This window comes from Mesitornis unicolor, unplaced genomic scaffold (genome assembly GCF_000695765.1).
Source record: "Mesitornis unicolor isolate BGI_N332 unplaced genomic scaffold, ASM69576v1 scaffold44932, whole genome shotgun sequence".
Classification (NCBI taxonomy): Eukaryota; Metazoa; Chordata; class Aves; order Mesitornithiformes; family Mesitornithidae; genus Mesitornis; species Mesitornis unicolor.
This window is the reverse complement of record NW_010169491.1, coordinates 20,627-46,363: the sequence shown is the minus strand read 5'-3', so window position 1 is coordinate 46,363 and position 25,737 is coordinate 20,627. Positions and strand designations below refer to the sequence as shown.

Below are 25,737 nucleotides of genomic sequence, written 5' to 3'. Positions count from 1 at the left end.
CTTATGGGCACTGAAGGGATAAATGGTCAGCCAGATAAACGTCAGTAGCCAAAGTCAGCATGCTTACTAATCCTGCTGTGCTGCTGTGGGTGGTTGCAGGGATAGGAATAAATTCTTTCAAACTGTGGATAGAATTTGTGTAGATGCTTGGTCCTTGTCTCAAATTTCTTGCCTATATTAGCAGAGGAAATGGTTGATTCTGCAGTTACAGTGGAATCCTAGAGATTCTGTATCCTTTTGTTCTCTTCCCTTTACATTTTGTAGGCTGAAGGAATCTGGGCCTGGCTAGAGATGCATTAGTCTGCTTTGAAATATCCAGAGGTAGCATAAAAATTGTTCAAACTCCAACAAGCTCTCTTTTTTACTTTTCCTTGATTTAAGTTAATGTCTGTATTATTTCAGCTTATATATTCAAAATCTTACAAAAATGACTAATCAATCTCATCAGTTTGGTCTTTCCTACCATTTCAGACTTGAATTTACTATGCCCCATTTTGGGGAATATATCTATTTTATAGTACAGAATAAAAGTCAGTGAAGTAGCCACATTTCAATAAATAAAGAAATTAGAGCAAAGATTATTAATCCCAGTGGACAAATAAAATACTCTTTTTAGAAATCTCACGAACTTCACTTTCAGCCCACTCCCATGCCCTGCAATCGCATCGCACTTTTAGATTCAGTAAGGTAATAAAATACAAGACCAACTACTTAATCTCTTTGTTTGTGAATGACCCAGCTCAGTAAAGGTCTTATATGTGTTTATTCATGAGATTATTAATGAATGTGGATTTGCACAGAAATCTAATTCATATTTTGGGAGAATACAAGTGCATTTATCAAGCTAAGAATGAAATGAAATTTCTAACTAAAAAAGAAGAAACTGAGATCTTACGATTAGTTCTTGTTTATTCAGATAATCTATTTGATTGTAATGGCAAGCATATTAAATCTGGTATGAATTGCAAGGAGTCTCACAAGGCTTGTGTCCAGTTTTTGTCAAATTGTACTTCAGAGGGCAGTCCCTGTGTACATGAAAGCATTATCCCTTTCTTTACAATTGCAATGCTCTACTGATAAACGTTAGGGGGTTTTTAATAGAGGAAATTTAGGTTTTCTTCTCTTTTTTTGGCTTGACTTAATTTCTGATCTGGTTTTAATCTCTTATTAGTCTCCATCTTTTTCTTTCTTATAACTTTTTTTTCCATTGTAGAGAAGACTGGAAGCTTCTACTGAATAAAGGACCAGCTCTGGTGAAACAGTGTCTGTCTTGAGTCTCAGTTTATGGCTCTCTGACACTTCTGAGATAACCAACAGAGCTTGTTCACTCCTGATATAGTATCTTCTCTGGTGATAGGTGCACAAAGGAAACATACTGTGAGCTTTAGGAGGTACAAATTATCAAAGTGTTTAGAGAGTTGATGTGCAGCACAGAAAGCAACATATCTCAGTTCTAGCATTTTGGGAAGATGCTTCATACACAAGTCTGGCATTATAAGTGCTCCACTATTAGAACTGTTATACCCTTTGCCAGACTTGGATCCTCTGCTTATGAGTGCAGCTGCAGCTACTGGTATCCCAGCAGGCACGCAGACATTTGTGTTTCAGCAGTAAAATATTTCATCTGGAGGATTTGGTGGCTTGGGAAGGGAGAACTTGTTTGTTTGAGATTTTTTTTAAGTCAGGCAAATAATACATTAGTATCAGTTTTCTAGTCCCTTCTAATGCCTGTTTCCATTTACATAACATAAACTTACACTTCTAGGTAAGTGAAGTTGTAACATATCATCTTTGCAGTGATGTGTTGCCATGCCTGGACATAAGCACCATTGCTGGTCCAGACCTGCTTTGACTGTCATTCCATGCCCTAGATACTATTAAGAAGTCAATTAATAAATGGAGGGAGCTGCAAAATCATCAATGTCATTATTGTCATTGCATGCTCTTCAAAATATATTTCATGGATGTGATCCTTAAGAAGTGGAGGCTGACAAGGAAAGTGTTGTAGTGCCATTCATGGCTTGATGCAGCCTTACTGCTTTAAGCAGGTTCAAAATTTGTTCTGATACGAAAGTGTACCTGCAAGACTTATCTTTGCTCCAGGGGAAATTTGACATTAGTTACCAACTTTTTCACGTCCCTGATGTAATGTGTGGAGAAAACAACTGATAGCTTGTCAACCTTTTATATGCCCAGGCAATACTGATAATATAATTTTTGATAGGTGTTACAATACACTTTACATTTTTAAAACATATTCTAACAACATAACTTGCCTGTTTAGCCACTGTGCACCATAGATATGAAACTGTTGTATTTTCAAAAGTTATATGCTTTTACTTAGACTTTGTTTATTTTCCCTTTAAGAACAAAAAAAATCCAACTGATGTTGAGTTCTGAAAATATGTACTTAACTCCAGTTTTCCTGTATGTAAAACTATAATATAATGTTACTCTCTGTATTTCCTTCTTACTAAATATCATTTACCATAAATTACAGTGTAAATGGAATTGAACCTTCTTTTGAAGCATCCAGAAGGTATTATTTCTGGTTTTAGTGTATCATAATACATATTCATTTCTTCAAGATTTCCTCAAGCCTTCATTTTTGTACCCTGCAGCCCACTCTGTATTTTCTTACCATTTTGATAATAATTTACTGTAGGATTAACCAACAGATTGTGCTAAATCCAGTGAATCCCAATCTTCTTCAGCCATTGTACCACTACTTCAGAAAAAGATGTTCAGTGCTCCAAGCTCCTATTTGACATAACTGGGTTTAGTGTGCTCCATGTATTGCAAGACAGGGGTCCTAGATGTGAGACATCATTATGTGTACCTTCCCATGTGTTTTCATGTGTTCTGGTTGGCACTGAGTTTTGTGTTGCTTGTAACCCAGAGTTACGGCTGTGTGATGGAGCAGGGCACGCAGCATGTGAAGGGAACCAGCTGTGCTTCAGCTGAAGACAAGCAGTGGCTTGAACCCTGGCTTCAATGGCCTGCAGGTTTAAAAGAAGGGCAAGCTAAGCTGAAAACACACCATTAGTGATAGAGAAGTAGTGGCACATATAGCTGTGGTTGGGAACTACACCATGTATTGGTACCTGGTAATCCTGAGGACATACTAGTGTACACTGAACTGCTAAAACTCCTAAAATTTTTGGGATACCACTGAATGCTTCTAACCAGCTGTTTCTCATACCCTGGCACCCTCTCTCTCAATAGCAAATCCTAGATGTTTATGTAGAAAGCTATATAAAATGTTTAGTTTGAAGCAATATCATCAAAGAGACTTAGAAGGAAGATAAGTGTTCAGATCCTCAAGTCAGTACCAGTACACACCTCCTTCCTCACTTATCTTGGGTATTTCAGAAAAATGTCTGAAATTACATGACCTCTTTTGCAATTTCTAGGCAAAACAGACAGAAGTAAAGAACATTCATACCCCTATTGCACTCATTTCATTAGGTATTTATTCTCATTTAAAATACATCTAATAACTACTTGGGAGACTGTAGTCTCCTTACCAATCTGTATTGAACTGTTCTTTTCCAGTATCATGTCAGTTCACTGAGGATCTAATAGACTTAAAGGAAAAAACATTCTCTAAGAAAAAAGTATTATTTCCTGTGCATGGCCACATAAAATAGTCTAAAACTTCAGAAAGCAGAAAGTCAAATGTCCTGATGCCATTTGAACAGTGCCTTTTCATTGTCTCTTTTGACATTAGAGAAAAAAAAAGACCAAATAAATATTCTTGTCAGAATTTAATTATTTTTATTATTTATAATTTGCCTTAGGTTTGAAATTGCAGTTACTAAACTGAGGTAGGTACCAGACATTTATAGTAGAATAGAATACTACCTAGAACATAGATTTTACCATCAAGGAGAGAGGGCCTGCTGTTCTAACAAAAGCATCTAATTTAAAATTCTTCCCTTCACTTTTGTAACAGTTGTTTTGCCTATGTGTTTCCCTGTATATTTATGAATGCACATTCATATAATTCATTTTAAAAAAACCCTCATTTTCAGACATTTCATAATGTAGGTGATTTTCTTTTTACTAATACTCTTTATGTGTCTACAGTAGAAACAGATACTCAGTGGCTTATGCAGCTCAGAAGCCGTGGCTGCTGAATGCAACTGTGGAGGAGAACATTATCTTTGGGAGCCCATTTAATAAACAGAGGTAAATATCAACCACCTTGCAAAAACACATGACAGCCTATTTCAAAGAGGTTTTTTGTCTTCTTCTTCTTGAGGAAGTTTGTAGATTCAAAAAATATCACTGCATGTCAACCCTGGGGTGGAATTGTCTAACCTGACTTTAGCCATCTCAGAGGAAGGTTTCAGGGTTTTTTTAAATGGCTCTTTCAAGGCTCCCCCTCTAACCAGGCTGCATGTCTTAGATGTTTGTGAGAAATCACACAGTGGCAGTGGCTTTCCATGTAATATCGTGGAAGCCATGTGTGTACTTTTTCAAGCAGCTAAAGTTTTGTGAGATTGATCCCGTCTTTGGAGATTACTGACATGTTTTTGTTTTGTTTAATGGAGCCTGAGGTTGCCAGAGGACTCTGGAAATAGGGATACTGGGCATGTTTCCGCCGAGTTTATGTGTGAATCCTGTTGTGATCAAGTTACTGGAGCAACCACTTTACAAAAACACTGCACATATGAGGATGGGGTGCCTCAATGAAATAACCTTAATTCTTCTATTGAAAATACAGGAGAAGAGAGTGTGAAAGCTGAGGTGCACAGCTTGTGTTGTACCTATCCAGCACTTGCTTCTTGTGTCTTTCTAAAAGGTCAGCTAACAGATGCAGTGGAAAAAGTGACTTGACTTAAGGAAAACAAATTGTTGATATTTTCAAATGCAATACTCTTTGTTTTAAGTTATTAAAAATACATCCCATTCCTCTCAGTGTGTTCTTTGTTAAGATGGATGACTCCATTCCCACTTAATAAAACTTAGCAATGACCATATATCTCAAAATCCAGAGAAACATCTAAAATTTCAGGGACCAGATTTTTCAGCCACTGCATCTGTCAGCCTAACTTCACTCATATCAGAGGAACAAGGCTGAATTACACCACTCAAATAGTCTCATCCCAGCTCCATATTAGCAGATTGTCTGCAATACTGCACAGGCCTAGAAATCTCAAAAAAAAAAAAAAGCTTCTGGCAGTGATTGCTCTTCTCAGTGCTGTCCAATGATAGGACAAGGGCCAATGAGTGCAAGCTGGAGCATAGGAGGTTCCACGTGAACAGAAGGAGAAATTTTTCACTGTGAGGGTGACAGAGCACTGAACAGGCTGCCCAGAGAGGTTGTGAAGTCTCCTTCTCTGGAGACATTCAAAACCCACCTGGACATGTTCCTGTGCGTTCCTGCACCTGTCTAGGTGAACCTGCTCTGGCAGGGGGGTTGGACTGGATGATCTTTCGAGGTCCCTTTCAACTCCTAACATTCTGTGACTCTGTGATTCTGTGATTCTGGCATGATCAGAAGCAGTGTAAGGTTCATTTGCCCTGTAATATCACACTGAAATAAATGAGGAGACACCTAGAGGGGGAAGAATAATAACTCATTGGGAAATGGCTTCAAATACTCCAGAGTCCAGCAAAACAGCTTCATGCTAGGGAGGAATGTACTCAGTAATTTATGTAACTGAATCTTTAAAAAGTAGGCTTGCCAATACAGATCTCGAATAAATATGTTATTTTTTACAATGCTTAGTTTACAACGCTCCATGATTAGTGACTGAATATTCTTTTTGCCCCACTTATTTTTGCAATTATCCAACCATCACAGAGCCATAATAACTTAGCAGTGATTTTTAGCTGGAGGTTTCTATGTTAGCAAAGTAAGAGACTGGTTAAATAATTGCAATGACCATATTTTTTTGTACAGGTACAAAGCTGTTACAGATGCGTGCTCTCTGCAGCCTGACATTGACTTACTACCATTTGGTGATCAGACAGAAATTGGAGAAAGGGTGAATAATATGAATGCTTTTATATCTGCTTAGCCTATGTATTAAGAAGGCACTCTTTGATGTCACTCAGACAGATCTAGTAGGTATTGGGCTGCCAGCCTGGTAAAAAATTGTAATTCACTGCGGTGACTGTAAAAAAGTTGAAAATTTTTTTTCTTCTTCAGCTGTTTCTCAAATGGGATTTTTTTGATCAGTCTCCTATATTTTGTGTGCAGAATTTGATGCTAGTACTGCTTGAATTTTTCAATCTAAAAAGCCTACTGTGCTTAGAGAAGCTCTTCAGAATTTATACTTACTTATGATTAGTTGCTAAATAATCATTTTTCTTCTGATATTATATAAGGATTATGCTTGTTTATCAACAGCATTAGCATTTTAACAAAGCTTTTGATTTTTATTGGAACTCTGTATAACTGTAAGAAATCACATTTCCAAAGTACTATCACAATGTTTATTCAAAGATGCATATTTCTGATCCATTATATCCATCAGGGGATTAATTTAAGTGGCGGCCAACGACAGAGAATCTGTGTAGCTCGAGCACTCTATCAGAACACCAATATTGTCTTCTTGGTAAGATTTTTCTTTTTCTCATGGAGCATGGAAAGTTAGTAATAGAACTGTCATTCCTTACATTTAGCTTCAGAAAAATTTGTGTTACATTTAGAAAGCTACAGGGACTTGTATTCAACTCCAAATCCAAATTGTAGAGATAGGAAATAAAATTCCCCTAGTGGCAGCATCAAAATATACTGGGAGATTTCCTACAGAGATTAACACTGGAAGAGTAGAACAGATTGTCTAACTTCTCACTCTCAGTGGTGACCTACTATCAACAGAGTCCCTCTGAAATCAGCAAGATCTCTGACAAGGAGAAGCAACATCATGCAACTACGCATGAGCAACGAACAGCCCAAGGGTTTGGCACTCTCCTGCAGAGTGCTGTGGATTTGGACAAACTTTCCTTCTCTGTTATTAAATTCAAGGGACATCAGGAATTTCAGGAGGCTACTGCTCATGAAGGGGCTGATTAAGCCTCTTCAAAATTAGCCAGGAACTTCTGTTCTTTTGTTTGCATATTAATATACTTATCTGAATGTTACCTTGTTGTTAGCCACACTCACTCAAAGTGAAGACTAAGCACATCTGCAACTTAGTCTGGAGTAAATTTGAACAGTTCCTAACTCTGCTTTCTTTCTTGTGCCAGTTTCCCATCAAAATTAGGCCCAAGCTTGGCTCTGGATCCTGACATTTTCAAATTTGGATGGGAAATTTCAGTTCTGGTGTTTCTTATCAGGATGACTCCACACTGTCAGAACTCCACACTTTAAAGCACTGCACAGATCTAAACACAAAAATTTAACTGAGTCCATTGTTGTGAACTGAAGAGGAATGATTCTAGCTCACTGTTTCATAGTGCAACCCTCTGAGCAGCTCGTAGTCGTTAGAAAGAGATGAAATGTTAGTAATGCAGATGCTTTCTATTGTTAAAAAAAACTCTTGAAAGAAATAGAACTTATTTTTGTACCCTGTTCTAATATTTTAAAATTGTATTTGATTGCAGGATGACCCATTCTCTGCACTGGACATTCATTTAAGTGATCATTTAATGCAGGAAGGGATTTTGAAGTTCCTGCAAGAAGACAAGAGAACTCTTGTTCTGGTGACACATAAGTTACAATACCTAACACATGCTGACTGGGTAAGAGAAGAGATACCATGGTGCAGATTTGCTAATGATGAATGTACACCTGAAGTTAGCACCATAATGCTTGGTGAGATCACTACTCTATTACAGAGTCCCTCCTTCTTAATTCCATATGTCATGTGGCTGTCACTTTAAATAATACAGATACTATAGTAAAAGGAAAAAAATTATTTTTACATTATTTGTGTAGGGTTTTTTGATTGAAACCCACTGGAGAATTATGACTTAATTGCAAATATGACTGTTATTATGTCCTGTCCATGCTTCTTACAGGTAAGCATGGCTTGTAGAAGTTTCAGTTTATGAGCTGTGTCAACTTAAGTAGTTATAAATAAAATATTGAATAAAATCAACATAGAAATTTGCATAATGGTAATATCAGCAATACTGAGACATGTCTTGTAGGATCCAGCTCAGTGATTATGGTATATATGTTGCTGAGTAAACCTATTGCATGCTTTCTCCCATAGATCATAGCAATGAAGGATGGAATGGTGCTTAGAGAAGGAACGCTAAAGGATATCCAAAACAAGGATATTGAGCTATATGAACACTGGAAAACTTTGATGAATCGCCAAGATCAAGAATTGGAAAAGGTAAATAGGAACATCTGAGCAAGGATGACCTTTTAGAAAAGAATTATTTTTCAGTTAATTTCTAAAAATAAAAAACCATGCCAGAAAGCAAGTTTTAAACTAGACATTGGGGGAAAACCACATGAACTGTAAGGAACTTTAAGGACTGGAATAGATTGTCTAGGAAGTGTGTGGTATATCCATCATGGGTGGTTTGTAAGGACACATTAGGCAAAGATCCTTTTGAAATGCAGTGCACAACTGATCCTTTTCTGGGGCAAAGGATAGACTTTAGGAGACTTCCTAAAATATCTCTGAGACTTTTATTCTGTTACTGCCATGAGCATTTAGGATTCTCTAAAGACTATTTTTGATCTAAATAATCTCTTTGAGGTTACTGCTGGGGCTACCACAATGGCAGACAGCTAAGCTCTGAAATTAATAAAAGTTTTCTTATTACAGGATATGGAAGCTGACCAGACCACTCTTGAGAGAAAAACTCTTAGAAGAGCCATGTACCCCAGAGAATCCAAATCACAACTGGAAGGTGAAGATGAAGGTATGTTTTAACATTTCACTTTACTTATTCTATTACCATGGATCATCGCCTTTCCACTTGAACAGTTGGCAGTTCTTAACAATGAAGTATGAAGTTGTTGATGACACTTGGTAATAACAGTGGAAAGTCCTGTACCTGTTTAGAATATGACTTGTTTAAGGGATTGTTCATAGATTTCTCTAAACATTGTGCAAGGATAAGGTGTGCCAAAACAAGTCAATTTCTTTGCTACTTATACTGCCTGGAAGTAGTGAGGGATGAGATAGAAGTAAAACAATGGTAAGAATGGTTACCAATGCAAATTAAGGTAGCTCTGTGCATTGACACAATAATGTTAGACCATCTGTAGCCCTGTCCCTCATGAGATATCTGTTCTGGGCTCTGGGTATATCACCACGTGATCAAATTTGTAGTTATTTTCAATTTCTTTTTGGATACAAAGTTGGTCTTCTATTTTTCTAGCTGGGACTATTTATAGGAGAAATTTTAAGCTTTATTCTCAAGCTTAGATTCTTATTCCCCCAACTTTTGGTAGTTTTAAACACTGCAGATTCAGATTCATGCCATTTGTAAAGTGGAGGCGGATGGGGTGGAGGGTGACACATGGTTGGATATTGGCAACTGGCAACAAGACCCATCAACAACATCCCTGGGTTGCTCAACCATGCCTAAAGGGATTAGTCAGTCCTGGCAAGCAGTATGTTTGTGCCAGGGAAGGGAAGAGAAGAGGTGAACTGTAGGCTTCACCGTAATTCAACAGGAGCACTAATTGCAGGGATTATCATGGCATTGTTGGCTGGGGTGATTGCAGAATGCATACTGGCTATAAGCAGGCTCTTTATTGCTGCCTTGTGTTTCGTCTGACAATGCTTATGACGGATTGTCATCCTAAATCATAGGACTCTAGGTCCTGGGTTGCTCCATTTTGAAGAGATTTCCAAGCACTGCACAATAGGCATAGCTGGACCCCAAAGGCCCTGAGATGGGAATATTATGATGACTTCATATTTCCTTGGCAGAGCAAAGCAGAACACCTCTTACTATGTCCAGTTATCCGTACACTTCATCAGTTAAATTCTTGGAGGAGTTTAAATTGAGGTCATTCCCAAGCTCCTCCTTTTGGTCTTTTTGTGGGGTAAAATAGAAAACATGGGGTGGGAGAGGGGGAGAAAACATGTCCGTATACTCCACAGAATGCCTGCAAAAAACACTATTAAGATCATAAAATACATATCAGTAACTTCAGGGCAGACATATAACCTGATATTGCATTCTGGATCATGCACACTTTTTATGTGACCTAAGGAGTGTTCACAAATTCTTTGTATCCCAAAAAGTGTAGAATTTCAACTCTCAAGAAGTCAATTATTCATTTTTAATGTTCAACATCAGAAACAGGTGGAAATGCTCTCAGTTCAGGGCTGTCAAGAGCAGGTCAACATTTCTCTTCCTCAAGTGCAGTCTGAAAGGCTATGATGTATATTTTTATTAACTGGAAAAAAAATAATGTAATGTTTATGCACCTATGAAATATATATTTCTCATAGCAGAAGTCTTGCACTGATTTTATTTTGGTATAATGTGAACAATTATCATATGGTCAAATGGAGAACTCGAATAAACATTAATCCCACAGCTGTGTTTTTTTATATAGGCAATACTTTAGTAGTCAGAAATAAAGTAAAAAATTAAGATCTTTCATGCAACAGATGTCAGAGTACCTGGATGGAAAGCTTTGGAGAGCTTTCTAGAATCTTCCATGTGACCAAAGTGCTCTGCTGACTGTATAATAAAAGTACTATAAATAGTACTGAAGACCTGACTTACAAAAATATTTATTACTAAGACTGTAACCAGTCAAAGTCTGACAGTCTATAGCGTTGCTCAAAGAGCACAAGGGAAGTCTTATGAAAATATGTCTGAAGTGTTTGCTGTTTTTAAATTACAAAATTAATTTTGCTGTTAAAATTAAGATTTGAAACAAAAAAGTCAACCAAAGTCAGTAAAGCCAGGTATAATTCATAGTACTGTGTCCAAACTAACTTGATCAAATGTCTGAGTCACAGAGGAAGAAGAGGAAGAAGATGAAGATGATAATATGTCAACTGTCTTGAGACTCAGAACTAAGATGCCGTGGAAAACCTGCTGGAGATACCTAACCTCTGGAGGATTCTTCTTACTTTTTCTGATGATTTTCTCAAAGTTGTTGAAACACTCAGTTATAGTGGCCATAGACTATTGGCTTGCTACATGGACATCTATGGACAATGCAAATGAAGTCAGGAACTCTGATGATGTTGAAAGCACAAATAAGGTGGGCCATGTCTGGAGCTTGACAGGCAAAATAAAAACCAGAAAAAATGTTCTAAAGTAATTATTTCTCTAGAAGCCAGCAAGATTGAAAAGACATATATGGCAAGACTGATTATGATGTAGGATGGATGAATTGTTAATGATAAATCATAAGACAATTCAAATTCTATCAGTCTTTTCAAACATGCAAAACTGAATCAGAAGTGTATTTGAGGTTAGAAAAATGACTGACTTTTCAAAGGAAGTAATCTCATACTAAACTTCTCCATCTGGATTTTTTAACACCTAAGTCAATGACCCCATTTTCCTAAGTACTGGCTGTCCAGTAATGTCCTGTCAGGAAAAAAAAAAAAGGTCTTCAAATGTACTACTTAAATGCAAACTGCTTGTAGCTGTAAATTTGACTCATATACACATATCTCATTGGAATCTACTTAGTAAAATTTCAGAAGGCTTAAATGTGTTGTAGACCTGGCAGATTAGTTTAGGATTTTTCTCTGGGAATTTTAGTGGTGCTTGAACTTAATAAAGTGGAACTTTCCAACATCTCTCAAATGCCTTAATTCTTGAGAGTTTCTGCTTCGGTTGTCTGATATCTTTGCTAACAATTTGCTTGCTTTTGTATTTGTCCAGTTAGTTTATCTTCACAGTTCTAAGTACTACCACTTCAGGGTCTTGAAGGGTACTCATCAGTAGGTTGAGGGATCTTAGAACTGCCAGATCTTCTAATTATGTGAACTTAATGAATTGCAGTCCCATCATAGTTCTTTTATTTCCTAACAATGATATAAATACACTTATGTAATATAAGTGACGTGACATACTAGTTAGTTGGTACCAGGTACCTTGTGGTTCCTTCCAACCTGATGTTTTATGATTCTATGATTCTATGAGCTTCCTACTAGAAAAGAGAAAAGTATGTTTATTTCTAGGATTGATGTATTTGTCATTTTATTAGACATACCATGTAGCTGTCTTCAGCATACTCTCTGGAGCAGGGATTGTCCTTTGCCTAATCACATCTCTGACTGTGGAGTGGATGGGCCTCACAGCAGCCAAGAACCTACACCACAATCTGCTTAACAAGATCATCCTTGGACCAATCAGGTACAGCAAAAATAAACTTATTCCTGAAAACCTACATGGCCAAAACCTGTCCTGGAAGGATATTCCTGAGAAATGCTCTTGTAATTGCCCCGTTTAATTCAAGGCCTCAAAAAGTTAAAATAAGTAGTGAAATGAGCAAGAGGGGAAAATTCCATGTTAGAACATGTGAACAGGTGACATTCTTCCCCTTTTTTATCTGGCTGAAATGTGTCAGATAGCTGGCACCCCCTTCAAGGCTAGGATGTCAAGGAAAGCTTTGAGTGCAGTTCTAGCTCCATGGCACATGGCTCCAATCCTGAGCAAATGGGCATGGAGTCAAACAGTGTGGACACCAAGTTTCTTCTGATGGCCAGGGACAGGTTCTGTGCATAATCAGTCTCTCACAGGCAGCAGCATGGCCCAAAGGTGGCCTCCATAATGAATACAGTTGTCATGGTTCTTTCATGAACAACTGAGTCCTGGTGTCCAGTACTATGCAGCTCATTAGGTAGCAGTCAGGGACAGTCTGTGATCTTTGGAAGGGATCTTAAATCCTTAGGAAGCGTGGATGAAAGAGCAGGGGGCAAAATGGAACGTTTTTGGAAGAGAAGACTTAAAAGTTTGGGCAGGAGGGAATGCTAAGAGAAGGATTTGGATCATCAAGATGCAGACATTATGATGTGTTATGTTATTCATATTTACTGCTTGGTTTTAGAAAATGTCTGGACACAGCTCTGTGTTCTGTCTGATAGGACTTTTTATCCAAAACTGGAATTCCCTTTCAGGTAACTTTTTGGTTATGATTTGTTCAACAGGTTTTTTGATATGACTCCATTGGGGCTAATTCTAAATCGCTTCTCTGCTGATACAAATATCATTGATCAGGTAGTGGTATCAATATATTCTGTTTTATTACATCTTTGCTTTGTAATTTTTCACTTAGCTACTAAATAAGATTATCTATAAAATATTCAGTAGAGAAAGGCATAGCAAAAACAGTCTCTGGGAACGATGACAGACAAATTCAAAATAGAAGGTACACACATTTGTAGTAGTGAGGGCAGGTAACCATCAGAATAAACATGGTGGTGGCTCTTAATGTCTTCATATGCAAACTGATCGCTCCTGTTATAAGATCTAGATTAGCAAAACACCAGATTTTGGGCTCAAAACAGGAAACAGGATAGAATATAATAACTTTAAATATGGGAGTACATGTGACAAATAGAAATTCCATCCTGGCAGTAACACATATTAATTTAGAGCATTCAAAGAGAGGAAGGGATGCTTTCACTATTGCTGTGAATTAAAATGTTTGGTTGAGTAAAAATCCTGAATGTAGGCATGATGGCAGCATGGAAGGAAAATTAATAGGCTCTAAGAAAGAGCATGCCATTTCTCTAAATATTTGGGATGTCAAGAACAATTTTGCCTGTTATATAAATGAGGTGGAAATGGCTTCTATTTCCCCATTATCTTTGAAATACTGACCTTTAGAAAAAAACCCTAATTACTAATTCTTTAACCTCTGCATATTTGACTCGTAGACCCACAGAAACATAAAGGTTCCTGATATAAGGAGAATATCAATGAATGTAGAGTGGCACCATTCCATTTCTCCTATGATCCTCTATAGGAAAAGGCATATTGTGGTACTACCAGTGACTTTTGCCTTATGTTTCTTTTTTTTGTTTCACTCTAGCACATTCCTCCTACCCTAGAGTCTCTTACGCGGTCTACCTTACTCTGCCTGTCAGCCATTGGAATGATCTCCTATGCCACTCCATGGTTCCTTGTTGCCCTCGTGCCTCTTGGAATAGCTTTTTATTTTATCCAGAAATACTTCAGAGTTGCTTCCAAGTACGTATTGAAAAACTGTCCTGAAAAATTTATTCTGAAATGTTTGTGCATAACAATTGTGATGGAATGTGAGGTTATAGGAGCTAGTATAAAGGGAAATAATGGCCATGGCATCCTGCTTTGAGACATACATTGGAGAATCTTTCCACCTGATGTGACTACAAATGGGGTATTTGAGGAAGTAACAATAGTTGCATTACTTTTGTACACTGTTGGCTGTAGGGTCAAATGAACATAGACATTGTTAATCAACTGAGCCAGCTCACATCTGGTCAAAGCTCCTCTTTGACCTTTTGAGGGTTAGTAGAGAATGGAAAATAACGTCCTGGATTAACGTCAGTCACAACTTTTTCTTCATATTGGGAAAAAGACTCCACAGAAAGCAATTTCCTCTGTACAGCAACATTTCATATTCAGAATGTCTTGCTGACTATAAAGAGTACATTTTTTCAGGAAAAAGAGTGTCATGATTTCTTACAGTCATGCTTCTAGTGGTAAATCCATTATATAATTTAGTAAAATATTTTAAGCAAGCCATTTGAAGTTTTTTCTTAAATTCAACCAGTCATGCTTCTTTTTTATCAACCAGATTTCTGGCTGGATTTACTCCACTTTCTGATACTCTAAAACACCTGTCAAGGTGCCTGCTGACTTGCAGGGAGGACAAAATAACTTACCATCATTAGCAACTGTTGCTTTTGACCCTGTCTTCTCAGTATGCACATGGTAAAGCATTGACTGCAGTTTGATAGCACCCAGTTAAGAGACACAGTGATTTTCATTTGCATTCCAGTACAGTTGGCTTCATGGACCATACTCTTATTTAGGTAGCCTGAGAAAGAATCATGTCCATTATTCTCCTTAAATCAATGAAGCCTGAGGGGCACAGAGCAACATATCAAGAATTTAGCTTCACTTCAGCCTACTTTTCATCAGCTTTCCTCAGAATTTCCAAAGAGATTTATTCATATGAAAACTCTATAATCAGAACTCACAAAAAAAATATTCTTAATTCTGAAATAATTTGCTCAAATTCCCTGAGAACCTTTAGAAACCTTGTTCCTTCCCCACAGGGTTTCCAAACTAATGCTGTACATGGCAGTAAGGTGGCTAAGGAATCAGGAGACCTGGTTTTCATTCTTAAATGCATTATGGTCTTCTGAGTGTCACCCTGTCCTGCTACACGTAGCAGTGGACACTGTTTAAATATCTAACTTAAAGTCCACAAGAGTAGGCAAAGTCTGATGCATTAGACTCAGGGAAAATACTACAGCTTCTCTCTGTGATTTTATATGTGAAAGGAAAGTCTCTATCTGTCTCCAAATCTGGTTTTCCCACATGCTATACCAATAGCCATATCATGCAAGGTAGCAAAAAGTTGATCAGTCCTGCAGGTCAGCACACACAGAGATGCGCCCATTGACTCTGCAATCACTGATCTTCTGCAAGTCCATAACTACCTCATTCATTTTATTCCCTTACAGTTTTCTGGGAAAATCTGTCTCAGCAATTGGTTTGTTGGTTTTTTTCCAATCTGCTTAAATTAAATCATTTTAAATCACTTATGAAGCATCCAGGGTTGACTTGTGTTCTTTCAATCCACAATAGAAAATAATAAATCAAATTTATTTCTAGAACAAAGGGTTTTGGGAAATCTAGGATGAAGGAATAGCTTCAGCCAGCATTTATAACTTACTTGCATGCAGTATTTTCCAGGCATATAAGCTTCACTAATTTTTAGAAATGCAAATATTTACAGAATTTCTTGCAGCACTTTGACTCTTTGTTGTATTTTCCATTACATCTCTCAAAAACTTCTGTGTATTTTTCATCATAAATTTGAAAGAGAGCATATTTATCTTCAAAACATAAGCAGCAAATTCAGTTCTGTATACTGTAGCATTAAGCATCATGGAGCAGTTATTTCTTCTGGCCTATACAATACAGCGTGAAAAACATAGTAGGATTTGAATAAAGAGTTTAAATATCTAATGATTTGGCCTCCTTTCTGTTTATACAACCAGCTGCTCTGTCACTGGCAGAGTGTTACAGAAAGACGTATTTGTCTCTGTGGCTTGGAAAATGTTCCTGTTTCAGGAGACTGGAACATTTTTGGACCTAGTTCCATTTAGGTCTTGAAAATACCATTGCTGAATAATTGAGGAAATTTCTCATTCATATTACTTCTGTCAGTGTTGTCTCTATTTCAACCAACATGATAATGTTAACACTACAAATAGAACGTCTGCCATAGTCTGTTATATTTTACATTTAGCATGTCATGGTACTTACAGATACTCAGAATGAGGTAAAGTTTGTATGGAAAGGCACCCTCTTTTTAGGCCAGCTGATACAGTTGCAATAAAATAGATAAACCTGCAGACAAAATCTATTTCATAACTGATGTAAGAGCCACAAATAACATACTATTGAAGTTGAACATCGACTGTGCTGAAATTAAGTTAATTTTATTAATTATATGAATAAGTTAGAATGTTTGAGAATAAAAGATAATTAGGATTCAACTAAAATGCAGAGCAGGTTTTTATCCAGGAGAGATGTGATGCTGTTTATCCAGGAGAGATAATGTTATTATTGCTGTGGGACAAAGAGAAGCTGAGCTGTGAGCAAAAGCCAGATCTGTGGAGGTGACTGGGAGACAATTCAAAAGATCCTATGGCAGAAGAGAATTGCGATATTCCCACGTCAGTGTCTATACAGTAGAAATACTATTTTGTGTGACCCTGAAAAGAATTTGTGCAATACATAAAATGTCTATTCTTGTCCGTTACGCAGTAAAATTTCTACGGACAGAGATGTTTACATTGTAATGGCTGTCTGGTTTTTTTTGTACTCCCAGGGACCTTCAGGAACTTGATGACAGCACTCAGCTACCTTTACTCTGTCACTTCTCTGAGACAGCTGAAGGCCTTACCACCATCAGAGCTTTCAGGTCCGTAAAACAAATTATAAGAGAGAGGCTTGGGTTCTGCTCTGGCCTGCACAGCTTGTTGGGCCATGTCTCAGGGCAAATTATTTGATTTGCTAGGCTTTAAGCTATCTCAAGATAGGGAAGAAATTTTTGTTTTCCTGTTGCTTTGCCACATCTCTAAATGCTTGGGAATATTTTCAGTAACACATTAATCTATCTGTATTGATTTTCCACTGAACTAAAGATGATGACTTTTTTAGGATACAGTATTTAAACTTCTAAGGTCTTTCATTTAACCATGCCTTACTTGGACAGCAGGGAGCTCTCCTTTGCCAGGTAGGCATAAGCACCACTCCTTCAGATCCCTCTGCTATTTCCTACAAACTGTGCTGCCCAAGTGCCCCTGAATCATTTTGGTATTTAACTCCACAGGCAGAGAAACAACATTATAGTGCTCTCCAACTGAAAGTCAGTATGCAGCTAGAGGGAATTTCCAAGAAAACTACGGCAGAACAGAACTTGATCTTAATATTATAAAACCTAGACTTGTCAATCAAAACTGAAAAATAAACTCCAGAAGATTCAGAAAAGTTTTCCAACTTTCCATGCATATATTTTTTCTCTAATTACTATCTGAAATATAGGCAAAATTCTCCTACATTATAGCTAGCATGACTCTGCCAAAAAGCCAGCTTGATGTTGTCCCCCAGTAAGCATGACTTGCACTCATTCTGTGCACTGTAGAATGTCAAGCCAGTGTGGATCCCACTGCACTGCTATTTACACATATATTTGTTCACCTTAAGACTGCTTCCTCACTTCAAGCTAGCTTTAGGACCTAGGCTCTCAATTCAGAGTGCTGCAGTAAGAATTGTGGCAGGACAAGCAAAAATGTTGCTCTGTTGAAGACGTGAGCCAGTGGTCAACAAGTAATGTTGTAACAAGCTTTATCAACCAGAATAATGTATTGAAGCAATAAGTCATAATTAAGGCCCAATGCTGATGTATGCTGAGTGCTTCTTGAGAGGTTCAGCATGGCTTTTTGTCACATTGTCTCCTGAGAAAGGTGAAGGAGATTAGTATTTCTTAGGAGTCATTCAACTCTTCCTTACCTTACAAAATGTCAGTGCAGGCTTGGATGGCAGAGAGCAAAAGGCAGCCCAAGGGAAGGATTAGGAATCATAACCATCACTTGAGGTTTCCAGGATATTTGGTGTTAATCAAAGCCATTTCATTTTCCTGTCTGTGCTCCACTGTCAACCAAACCTGAAGTCTTCGGTATTTTTTGTCAGCAAGCTCATATTTACTAATAGTCCTGTTAGTCATTCTCTGCAGTTTGAGTTCAGTATGTTCCACAATAAAATTGAACAGACCCTCATATAACTTACCACAAAGTAGCACAGTTAGATCGGAAAGCAATTCCAGTGACCTTTGGTGTTTGTCATCTGACAGGATAAAAGTCTAAAACTGCCCAGAAGATGAGCTGGACGTGGATGAAAAGATACAGACTGTGCATGTCAGATTTTCCATTAGGAAAACAGGAGTTTTGCTGCCAGAAAGGCAAACAGAATATTCAGTGCATCTTTGCTCCTCCTCCATCATTCCTGTTACCAGTCGTTGTTTTGAGGGGGTTGCTCGCCATGTTTACAAGCTGTGCAAAGGGAAATAACGTATCAGTGGGAAAAGTAAAAAAAAAATAAATATGTTTCTGGCAGAACACATGTTACAGGTGCTTCACAGTAGAGCCCTGAGACTTTGAATGGAAGAGCTTGCCATGATAAAATAGACAATAGGCTGCCAAATGAAGTCTGTCTCATTTATTCAAGTGAGGGTATTTAACAGACAGTAGAAGATGAAACAATTAAGTGGTTTCCATCTGACCGCAGGTCATATCTAAAGTACTGCAAGGCACCATGACCTTAACACACCCATACCAACAGAGATTTCCCCCTCCTTCCTCAAATTGTACCTCTGCTCTTAGGCACTCTGACATCCTTGCACTAACATGGCGGACATTATGTGAGAGAGAGAGAAACAAGTGACAGTGGAGGTAACACCGCTCGTTTTTGTAATCCAGAAATGATTGATAGCTCTCCCTTGTTGTAGCTGTCTGAGTTGCTTAGGCAATGTGTGACAGGCTGAGAAAACAGCTGAGCTGAGTAGCTGAAAGGTATTGATCTACTGATCAATCTATATTAGTTGAAGCCTTAGAGATGCCACTCCCATTGAAGACTCCTGCAGCTAGCCAGGTAACTTCTGTAATCAGATTTTAAGCTGACAGGTGAGACCTCTTCTCTTGCTAGAGCCATGTGAAGAGGAAGAGATGGGCCATGGCAGCACTCACCTGTGAGAGGACTGGAGAGCACCATCAACCACAGTCCACAGCTATAAATCAGATGCACTCTGGGAAGTAAAACCTGTCCCTAGCACCCTGACATTGCAGTCCCTTTGAGGGGACAGACTCTGATCCAAAATCTAATCCAATATAATTGCAAACAAATTTCTCCCCATTCTACATGTTGATCTGCCTAGGTAAGGAGAGCTCTGGCAGCAGGTACTCATCCTTAGGGAAGAATATTTAACATAAAGTTTTGCAAAGGCAAAAGGGTAAAACATTTTGGTTTAGGGGAAGGGGAGGGAGAAGAGTTTAATGCTTCATCCTTTTGTGTGTAAGTGTGTAATGTGTTGTAATATAACAACTTTGCTCTTGGCAGGCACGAAGCCAGATTTAAACAACGTATGCTGGAACTAACGGACACAAACAACATTGCCTACTTGTTTCTGTCGGCTGCCAACAGATGGCTGGAGGTCAGGACGGTACGTTCAGTTTAGTCCCAGCCATGGTTTTGAAACCTTGGAAGCAAACAGAGACTGTGCCTGATGCAGAGAAGATAATAGCAAGAATTAATCTCGTTATGAGATTATACATGCTGTTCCTTAAAATAGATCAGGATTGTTTATGTTAAACCCACAGGGTTTTTTTCAGCTTTCTTGGCCAGGAGTAAGAAAATACAAGTCTCCCTCATCTTTTGCTGTTACGATGTCTAGCATCTGAAGAGAGTGCAAGAACAAACATTTACATAACTTGAAATAAGGCTTTCTTTCCTACTGTGCAGCATCTGCAGACCTGCCACAGCAGGAACTACTTTCAAAGCAGAGCATGACTCTTAAGTAGTTTTATGAACTTGTCATCATTCTGCCAGGGCCATTTTAGGCACCATTGAGCTTCCAGGTCCTGAGGTATCTCTCCAGCAACAGGTTTTATACCACAACAGTAATTTAGAACCTCCATTTGCTGTGCCCTTACTGTAGCTGTGGGCCTATACTGTGCAATGTATGGTACTGTTCAATATCGTGAAAGATGGCAGAACAAGACTCCAATCAAAGAACAAATGACAGTAGGGTACAATACAGCCAGTGCCAGCAAGACAGGCTCCTGCCTTTTACGGGGGATCTCCAGAAACAGCATAGGAGGATGTTCCCTGATTTGCAAAGCAAGAAAAGGCAAGCAAAATCACTGTGATTTCCATATTTATCTGACACTAAAGGAGCAGGGAATAAGCACAGCAGCGTGCTGATACTGCTAGACACAAATAGTAACAGACATGATTAATCCTCACTTCAAAGGCTGTATCCTTACCTTCATTTCATGGAACACTGGGCAACAAAGTTTTCTTATGATGGCACAGCTTTCCCTCATGCATGAAGCTTTCAGCTTCCTGCAGCATACAAGCTGAACCTGCTTCCATATCAAAGACAGATAAATAATAAGGCAACAACCAATCCTGGAGTAAACTGTGGCAATGACTGCTAAGGCATTAGTCTTAAACTTGCTTGCATGTAGAATGAATTGGATCCAGGAATATGCATCGCTTCATCATAGCATTAGAAATAATGTGGTCATGCCAAGGAATAGTTTATTTAGTTCTGCCTAATGGAACAGTGGTACTAGTATCACTCAAAACTTCATAGGGTTTAATAGTAACCATGAGGTCCTATCCTGCATTGTGCTTCTACTTCTCTGTCGATGTTAAGTTCAAATCTGTCATCTGCTCATCAACACTTTTTATAGACAAATGAACTAGGCAGTCCTCATTTCAAATCTCAGAGGGAAAGATTCCAGGCAAGATATTATCAGACAGGAGGAAAAAAATGGATGGAAAATGCTAACCCTGTAATCCAAAGTAAATATTATCACAGAATTACAGAATCACAGAACGTTAGGGATTGGAAGGGACCTCAAAAGATCATCTAGTCCAATCCCCCTGCCGGAGCAGGAACACCTAGATGAGGTTGCACAGGAAGGCGTCCAGGTGGGTTTTGAATGTCTCCAGAGAAGGAGACTCCACAACCTCTCTGGGCAGCCTGTTCCAGTGCTCTGTCACCCTCACTGAGAAGAAGTTTCTTCTCAAATTTAAGTGGAACCTCCTGTGTTCCAGCTTGTGCCCATTACCCCTTGTCCTATCATTGTTTGTCACCGAGAAGAGCCTGGCTCCATCCTCGTGACACTCACCCTTTAAATATTTATAAACATGAATGAGGTCTCCCCTCAGTCTCCTCTTCTGCAAACTAAAGAGACCCAGCTCCCTCAGCCGCTCCTCATAAGGGAGATGCTCCACTCCCTTGATCATCTTTGTAGCCCTACGCTGGACTCTCTCCAGCAGTTCCCTGTCCTTCTTGAACTGAGGGGCCCAGAACTGGACACAATATTCCAGATGCGGTCTCACCAGGGCAGAGTAGAGGGGGAGGAGAACCTCTCTCGACCTACTAACCACCCCCCTCCTGATACACCCCAGGATGCCATTGGCCTTCTTGGCCACAAGGGCACAGTGCTGGCTCATGGTCATCCTGCTGTCCACCAGGACCCCCACGTCCCTTTCCCCTACACTGCTCTCCAAAAGCACCAAGCAGTGGGAGAGTGGGAACACCAGCAGTCTCATTAATCAGGCACTTTGTCAACTACCTGAGATCACATGTGGCATTCACTTCAGATCTGAGGTACACATCAAGAAGAGGGGTTCAAGCTCCTGCAAAGCTTTTGAGAAGTCAGCTCTTTCTAATACAGCCTACACAGCAATTTCGGTAAAGCAAGTCATCACCATGCAGCAGAGCTGAGATCCTTCAGGTATCTACCTTGGAGTCACTCCAAAATTCAAAGTGCTGTGGCAGGAGCAAGACTTAGTATCTTGCCTGCAGCACCACAACTGCACAGCTATAGTGCTTTTGGAGTCCACACTACCAACACAAACACGATGTTTCTCTGCAGGCTGTGTGTGCAGGTTTGGGGTTGCCTTCATCATGCACAGTGTTCCATTGCATGATGGGACTTATGTCAGTCTGCACTTTATGTCAGTCTGCCCACTTGTACCCATAAATCATGTGCATTACCTGTATAAATGCTAACAAAATTCTTCATGGGCTTCATGAAGTCATTGATACTTCTCTTTTTTGGGAGGAGGAAAACCCATGTTTGAGAAGACATGAAGGAGGGTGAAGAGAGCGGAATTGAATTGTTTCAGTGGTAGGAATTGGGAGTGTCAGTATTCTCATGATCTCTTTTTGTTATGTGCTCATTAAATTATTTGATACCTGCACTTTTTGGGGTAGACACAACAAGATACCCTAGCCCAACTGGGTTTGCAGAAAATACTGGCCTGTTTCACTTGTGTTCATCAAGTTCTTCTCAGTGTTTCAGGTTGGGCATCAAAATCTCTGACCTAGTTCCCCAAATTAAGGACTAGGTGTTATTATAGAAATAATCCTTAGTAAAGCAAATGTGCTCTGTATCTGAAGACATTTTCTTGTTGCTGCCTTTTTAATATTGTCTAGAATATTGATTTCCCTCTCTCTCATTCCAGGATTACCTTGGTGCTTGCATAGTTCTGACTGCGGCTGTCACTTCCATCACTGAAGGGCCTCACTCAGGGTTTGTAGGGCTGGGTCTCCTGTATGCTCTGACGGTATGTACCGAGGCAAAGCATAAAAACTTTCAGATCAAGGTATTAATTTTATAAATTTTAAAAAATATGTATACATGGTTATCCTCCAGCCTTCTTAATCTTGAAAAAAATAATCTTGCAAATAATGGATTAGAGCCAAAGTTGAGAGTGTTCAGGGCAACTTGGACTTGCTTCAGGTTTTGTGAGCCTATTAAAAAAACACAACCTTTCCCAGGCCCTGCACGCTCCCAGGCAGAACAGGAAAATTAAAAATGCATAAAAGGACCTGCCGTGCATTCTGTTTTGCACAACACTCTGTTGGTTCCACCTGTAGATGGCAAAACCTGCCAGAAAATACCCTATCCCACAGACTGTAATAATCTGGGTAATATTTAACCAAAGACCAAATAAAATATTGGCTGAAATAGCAGTTCTACCTTTGAAAGGAAACTACTCAGATTATTGATGTTGTCCACAAAATTCTGAATGGATTTGGGGACCGGGACACTTTTGGGGCTGGTAGGCATGGAACATCATGAGAGGTAGCAGTAGGAAAGCAGAGGAAATGGCATTAGGAATGATGAGATAATGGTGGGATGCTAGCCAATTCATTTTAAGGCTGTCATTAGCACTGTGCTATTTGAGCTGAGCTGTGGAGAAGGAACAGTGTTATAGTGTAGTTGGCTATAAAAGAGGCAGAAGGTGCATCATGAGCATAGAATGAGTACAATCACCATATAGAGCAGAAATATCACTGATTCAACCATGAGAGTGAGGACAAAAGCAGGATGAGGATAATGGCAGGAAGAATTTTTGAAATCATCAATGGCATGGCAAAAATCTGAGTGCTTTACAGCACTGATATGAGAGAGACATGTGGGTATGGGTCTAATGCTGAGACTCAGTTGTGCACATATATGTTGGCAAGCCCATGGTTACAGCAGAAAGTTTCTGGCAGCTGCCTTTGGATGGTGGCCTTAGATCCCCTTCATGTCGCTGTTGCAACAGTGTGAGAATCTGCCAGCAACTGAGAATCAGTCCCAGTGCTTCAACTTCCCTCTGAAAACATTCCTGGCAATTCTGCTTCACTAGCAAAGATCTGGAAGCACCAAGATGTCTGCCTTATCTTTGACTCCTTTGTATTTAGTCTGTATTTGCAAACAGATCATTAGTGTATATTAGCCACGTGCTGAAGTCTGGCATAGAAGAGGGAAAAATGCTGTAGTCATCAAGTGATTACCTGTCTCTCTCCTGCCCCACAGTAACACTGAAGAAACTTTGAATGCAGTTGGACCATCACCATGTCAGGGGACACAGGTTTTTCTGTCATTTCTCTTTGGACCTAAGAGAGGGCTGATGACCAAATGAGAGCAAAGAGTTTGTATTAACATTATGTTTACAGCAGACATAAGCTTATTCTCTCCCCTTGTATAAACATTGGCAACTCCCTTGCACAACTGTAATAAAGGTTGAAATCATGGGTAGAACCCTTCGGATGCCAGGCTCTGTTATCCTATCTACCAGATCTGTGATTGCAGCCTGCTGCTCCAAGAGCAGTCATTCACAGAATCACAGAATATTAGGAGTTGGAAAGTTTGGACCTCGAAAGATCACCTAGTCCAACCCCCCTGCCAGAGCAAGATCACCTAGAATAGGTCACACAGGAATGCAACCAGGCAGGTTTTGAATGTCTCCAGAGAAGGAGACTCCACAACCTCTCTGGACAGCCTGTGCCAGTGCTCTGTCACCCTCATAGTAAAAAAGTTTTTCTTCATGTTCAGATTGAACCTCCTATGCTCCAGCTTGCTCCCATTGCCCCTTGTCCTATCATTTGACATCAGAGAGAAGAGCCTGGCTCCTTCCTCCTGACACTCGCCCTTTACTTATTTATAAACATTAATGAGGTCACCCCCCAGTCTCCTCTTCTTCAAGCTGAAGAGACCCAGCTCCCTCAACGACTTCTCATAAGGGAGATGCTCCACTCCCTCAATCATCTTTGTGGCTCTGCGCTGGACTCTTTCAAGCATTCTGCAGAGTGTTTAACTTATTTGCAAACATACCCATTCAAATGACTTCCTGACTCAAAAGCTGGACAGAGAATGAATGGATTTCTGAATAAAAGACTTTAAACTACTATAGCAAATAACTCAATCTTAAGCATAAAGCAAGAAACTAAATCCTCTAAATTGACAACAAATGTTATTACTGAATCTCAGTGAAAATTTATTACTGTATGCCTATTGCATCAGTATTAGGCAAGTGGAAGAGAAATGGAACTGGGTGATTTATTCAGAATAAACTTCTTATTTAGCAGATTCAGCAATCTCCCATAAACAAACGATAAAACCTTTCTCTGAATATATCTGTGTGTAGGATGTTTTCAGGTATGTAAAGCATCTGAAATTTTAAAGGTGCTTGGCAATCAACTGTTCCTAATAAGATCAGGGGTTTTTTTTATATAAGTACCTTAATACAAACTTAGGAACATTTAGGAAATGTTTAGAAAATTGCTTTACAATTGTAGCCTCTAGTCCTGACTAGAGATCAGTTTCTCTAAGCTACTAGGGATTGTTAGACAACTAATTATCAACTATTATCTACAAGTGATACCTTTAGTATAATTCAAATCCTTTTATTACAAATGGGAATAAAAACCAAGAAGGAAATGCCATTGAGCTGATAATACATTTTTTTCTCATAAATTTCTGTGATAAAATACCTCACATCTTCCACAGAGAGAAATTAATTGTCTAAACATGCACAAAAGGA

General features: G+C 38.9%; 1 protein-coding gene across 3 annotated transcripts in view; it reads left to right on the top strand.

The window, feature by feature from the left end:
• The window catches only part of ABCC9 (ATP-binding cassette, sub-family C (CFTR/MRP), member 9), a 63,800-nt gene that overhangs the window by 29,300 nt on the left and 8,763 nt on the right, over positions 1-25,737 (top strand). For 2 of the 3 annotated variants that reach the window (XM_010179354.1, XM_010179353.1), the window contains exons 17-30: positions 2,501-2,539; positions 4,090-4,191; positions 5,912-5,996; positions 6,489-6,569; positions 7,561-7,698; positions 8,175-8,300; positions 8,742-8,838; positions 10,905-11,134; positions 12,110-12,258; positions 13,053-13,122; positions 13,940-14,097; positions 16,958-17,050; positions 19,744-19,846; positions 22,888-22,989. In XM_010179354.1, the coding sequence (XP_010177656.1) occupies positions 2,501-2,539; positions 4,090-4,191; positions 5,912-5,996; positions 6,489-6,569; positions 7,561-7,698; positions 8,175-8,300; positions 8,742-8,838; positions 10,905-11,134; positions 12,110-12,258; positions 13,053-13,122; positions 13,940-14,097; positions 16,958-17,050; positions 19,744-19,846; positions 22,888-22,989 (1,573 nt within the window). Of the gene's footprint in view, positions 1-2,500; positions 2,540-4,089; positions 4,192-5,911; positions 5,997-6,488; positions 6,570-7,560; positions 7,699-8,174; positions 8,301-8,741; positions 8,839-10,904; positions 11,153-12,109; positions 12,259-13,052; positions 13,123-13,939; positions 14,098-16,957; positions 17,051-19,743; positions 19,847-22,887; positions 22,990-25,737 lie in introns of all 3 variants that reach the window. The other variant, XM_010179351.1, reaches the window with a different exon arrangement.